The 4,613-nt window shown below is 55.5% G+C and overlaps 1 protein-coding gene across 2 annotated transcripts; it reads right to left on the bottom strand.

The window, feature by feature from the left end:
* Nucleotides 1-575: 575 nt before the first annotated feature.
* On the bottom strand, nt 576-1,860 carry LOC116969038 (zinc finger protein 239-like). Of its 2 annotated transcripts, none has more exons than XM_033016010.1 (3): nt 1,357-1,860; nt 1,127-1,272; nt 576-1,042 (listed from the first exon to the last, which is right to left on the bottom strand). In XM_033016010.1, exons 1-3 carry the CDS (start codon nt 1,742-1,744, stop codon nt 935-937), a joined length of 642 nt encoding a protein of 213 aa, XP_032871901.1. In that variant the 5' UTR covers nt 1,745-1,860; the 3' UTR covers nt 576-934. The 2 variants fall into 2 exon arrangements, with proteins under 2 accessions (XP_032871901.1, XP_032871902.1); XM_033016011.1 differs by having other exon boundaries at nt 1,127-1,188.
* Nucleotides 1,861-4,613: the final 2,753 nt, after the last annotated feature.

Genomic DNA, 4,613 nt, shown 5'->3' with positions numbered 1-4,613 from the left:
TTACATACAGTTCTAGTCACTCCATTACAGGACTGACATGGATGCTTTGGGGAAGGTGCAGAGATGGTTAACCAGAATGGTTTAAAAACAAGGAACTGCAGATGCTGGTTTACGAAAAAGGCACAAAACGCTGGAGTAACTCCGTGGGACAAGCAGCATCTCTGGAGAGAAGGAATGGATGACATTTTGGGTCGAGACTGAAGAAGGGCCTCGACGCGAAAAGTTACCCATTTCTTCCAGCATTTTGTGTTTACCTAAACAGCGCCTATCCACGTGGCGGTGTGCCAGGAGGCTGGAGGAGCGGGCAAAGGCCTTGTCACAGAGCGGGCAGGTGAAGGGGCGCTGGCCGGTGTGGACTCGCCGGTGCTCCAGCAGGTGCTCAAGGGGGGTGAAGCCCTTACCACTGGATGGGCAGGGGAAGGGACGCTCACCGCTGTGGGTACGCCGGTGCTGCCACATGCTGGACATGTGGGTGAAACCCTTGTCATACTCAGCTCACACTAAGGGTCTCTCTCTGGTGTGTATCTGCTGGTGCTCCCGCAGCCCCATGCTCTCTTGTCACAGTGGGAGCCGGTGCTGCCGCAACCCCCGCGAGCTGTCAAACTCCTCACCACAGTACGGGCAGTCGAAGGGCTGGCTACTGGTGTGCTCGTGCTGGTGAGACAGGGAGTGCGAGGCCATGGCAAAGCGCTCTCCACACTGGACGGTCGTCGGTGTGCACCCGTTGGTGGGACCGCAGCTGGCTGGAGCAGATGAAGCCCTTGCCGCACAGGGGTGCACGCCAACAGGTGTAGGGGCGCTCGCCGGTGTGGGTGCGCTGGTGCCTTAGCAGGTTGCTGGATGTGGCGAAGCCCTTGCCGCACTGGGCACAGGTGTAGGGGTGCTCGCCGGTGTGGGTGTGCTGGTGCTGCAGCAGGCTGATGGATGTGGTGAATCACTTGCCACACTGGACACAGGTGTAGGGACGCCCACAGGTGTGGGTGCGCTGGTGCACCAGCAGCCTGGTGGAGCTGGTGACGCCCTTGCCGCACTGTGCGCAGGTGTAGAGGCACTCGACGGTGTGGGTGCGCTGGTGCACCAGCATGCTGTCGGAGCGGGTGTAGCCCTTGCCGCACTGGGCGCAGATGTAGGGGCGCTCACCGGTGTGGGTGTGCTGGTGCTGCAGCAGGCTGCTGGATTGGGTGAAGCCCTTGCCGCACGGGGCACAGGTGTAGGGGCGCCAGCCAGTGTGGGTGCGCTGGTGCACCAGCAGGCTGGAGGAGCGGGTGAAGCCCTTGCTGCACTGGGCACAGGTGTAGTGACCATTGACGGTGTGGGTGTGCTGGTGCACCAACAGGCTGCCGGAGCGGGTAAAACCCTTGCCGCAGTTGCTGCAGGTGTGGGGCCGCTCCCCGGTGTGCACCCGCCTGTGCACCTTCAGTCTCGACAACAACGTGAAGCCTTTGCCACAGACGGAGCAGGTGAAGGGCCGCTCACTGCTGAGCACCCACTGGTGCTCCCGCAGCCTCGACAACTGGGCAAAGCTCCTGCCACAGGTGGAGCAGCCATAGGACCTCTCGCCGATGTGCACTCGCTGGTGGAACTTCAGTTCACTTGGCGACTTGAAACTCTTGCCGCACTCCGTGCAGTCGAAGGGGCGTTCTCCCGTGTGAACCCGCCGGTGTATCGCCAGCAGGCTCGGGTACTGCCAGGACTTGCCACACACGTCACACTCATAACACTTCTCCTTGTGGTGCCCCGTCATGTGGTCCTCTATCGAAGCTTAGCCCGCACACCGAGCGGGGCGGCTCACTTGCACCCTGGCCGCCCTCAATAGCCGCTCATGTCCCCGTCTCTCCGTTCACAGTAACTGCTCCTAAACGCTGCAGGAGGGGAACACAGAAGGTCAACAAGCTGTCAAACAGAACATTACTAGCACATATTGAGTGTTTATGGCGGCGGAAACCGTTATATAATTCTGGGCGGCACACTGGCGCACCGGTACAGTTGCTGCCTCACCGCCAGAGAGCCGGCTTCGATCCTGACTACGGGTGCTGTCTGTGCGGAGATTGTACGTTCTCCCCTTGGCCTGCGTGGATTTTAACTCCGGGTGTTCTGGTTTCCTCCAACATTTCAAAGACGTTCAAGGTTGTAGATTGTACACAAAATTGCTGGGGGAACTCAGCGGGTGCAGCAGCATCTATGGAGCGAAGGAAATAGGCGACGTTTCGGGCCGAAACCCTTCTTCAGACTGATAGGGGGTGGGGAAAGAAAGAAGGACAAAGGGAGGAGGAGGAGGAGCCCGAGGGCGGGCGGATGGGAGGAGACAGCTAGAGGGTGAAGGAAGGGGAGGGGGGAGGGGACAGCACGGGCTAGCCAAATTGGGAGAATTCAATGTTGATGCCAAGGGGACGCAAGGACCCCAGACGGAATATGAGGTGCTGTTCCTCCAATTTCCGCTGTTGCTCACTCTGGCAATGGAGGAGACCCAGGACAGAGAGGTCGGATTGGGAATGGGAGGGGGAGTTGAAGTGCTGAGCCACCGGGAGGTCAGGTAGGTTATTGCGGACTGAGCGGAGGTGTTCGGCGAAACGATCGCCCAACCTACGCTTGGTCTCACCGATGTAAATGAGCTGACATCTAGAGCAGCGGATGCAGTAGATGAGGTTGGAGGAGATACAGGTGAACCTTTGTCGCACCTGGAACGACTGCTTGGGACCTTGAATGGAGTCGAGGGGGGAGGTGAAGGGACAGGTGTTGCATTTCTTGGGGTTGCAACGGAACGGGCCCGGGGCGGGGGTGGTGCGGGAGGCAAGGGAAGAATTGACGAGGGAGTTGCGGAGGGAGCGGTCTTTGCGGAAGGCAGACATTGGGGGAGATGGGAAGATGTGGCGAGTGGTGGGGTCACGTTGGAGGTGGCGGAAATGGCGGAGGATTATGTGTTGTATTTGCCGGCTGGTGGGGTGAAAGGTGAGGACCAGAGGGACTCTGCCCTTGTTGCGTGTGCGGGGATGGGGAGAGAGAGCAGTGTTACGGGGTATGGATGAGACCCTGGTGCAAGCCTCATCTATGGTGGCGGAGGGGAATCCCCGTTCCCTGAAGAACGAGGACATTTCCGATGCCCTGGTATGGAATGTCTCGTCCTGGGAACTGATGCGGCGTAGGCGGAGGAATTGGGAGTAGGGGATGGAGTCTTTACAGGGGGCAGGGTGGGAAGACGTGTAGTCCAGATAGCCATGTGAGTCAGTGGGTTTGTAATGTATGTCGGTCAGGAGTCTGTCCCCTGCGATGGAGATGGTGAGGTCAAGGAATGGTAGGGAAGTGTCGGAAATCGTCCAGATGTATTGGAGTGCCGGATGGAAGTTGGTGGTGAAGTGGATGAAGTCAGTCAGTTGTGTGTGGGTGCAGGAGGTGGCACCAAAGCAGTCGTCAATGTGACCCTACTCCCAATTCCTCCGCCTACGCCGCATCTGTTCCCAGGACGAGACATTTCATACCAGGGCATCGGAAATGTCAGACTGAAAGTAGGCATGCAGGTGCAGCAGGCAGTGAAGAAAGCGAATGGTATGTTAGCTTACATAGCAAAAGGATTTGAGTATAGGAGCAGGGAGGTGCTACTGCAGTTGTACAGTGTCTTGGTGAGACCACACCTGGAGTATTGCGTACAGTTTTGGTCTCCAAATCTGAGGAAGGACATTATTGCCATAGAGGGAGTGCAGAGAAGGTTCACCAGACTGATTCCTGGGATGTCAGGACTGTCTTATGAAGAAAGACTGGATAGACTTGGTTTATACTCTCTAGAATTTAGGAGATTGAGAGGAAATCTTATAGAAACTTACAAAATTCTTAAGGGGTTGGACAGGCTAGATGCAGGAAGATTGTTCCCAATGTTGGGGAAGTCCAGGACAAGGAGTCACAGCTTAAGGATAAGGGGGAAATCCTTTAAAACCGAGATGAGAAAAACTTTTTTCACACAGAGAGTGGTGAATCTCTGGAACTCTCTGCCACAGAGGGTAGTTGAGGCCAGTTCATTGGCTATATTTAAGAGGGAGTTAAATGTGGTCCTTGTGGCTAAGGGGATCAGAGGGTATGGAGAGAAGGCAGGTACGGGTTACTGAGCTGGATGATCAGCCATGATCATATTGAATGGCGGTGCAGGCTCGAAGGGTCGAATGGCCTACTCCTGCACCTAATTTCTATGTTTCTATGTAAGGATGCCTTTGCACTGGAGATGATGCAGAGGAGATTCATCAGGATATTGCTCAGAAATGAATATTTCAATTATCAGCAGAGACTGGACTGATTTAAGTCGTCTTCCTTGAAAAATAGGGCTCATTTATCAGACAATTCCTGCATCCGCCCACCTGTGACTGTGATGGCCCTGTAGATGTCAACTCTCTGTGCTCAACCCCTTCCCTATTCCCGCTTCCGTATGAACATCATTTCTTGCTTCAGCTCTACGCCCACTGTCAGGGCATCATATATATGTAACAGAAGGCACACAAACCTTTTTGTTTCTTTGATGTAGAGGCCACTGAATTACCTCCCCAGTCGCCACCTTCAGCCATGATGTCGACAGGAGTTCACAAACTCTGTAGCTCTGGAATAAACAATATTAACAAAACAATCAGGTG

Source organism: Amblyraja radiata (assembly GCF_010909765.2).
Source record: "Amblyraja radiata isolate CabotCenter1 chromosome 42 unlocalized genomic scaffold, sAmbRad1.1.pri SUPER_42_unloc_2, whole genome shotgun sequence".
In the NCBI taxonomy this organism is placed as follows: Eukaryota; Metazoa; Chordata; class Chondrichthyes; order Rajiformes; family Rajidae; genus Amblyraja; species Amblyraja radiata.
This window is presented reverse-complemented; position numbering and strand designations above follow the sequence as displayed.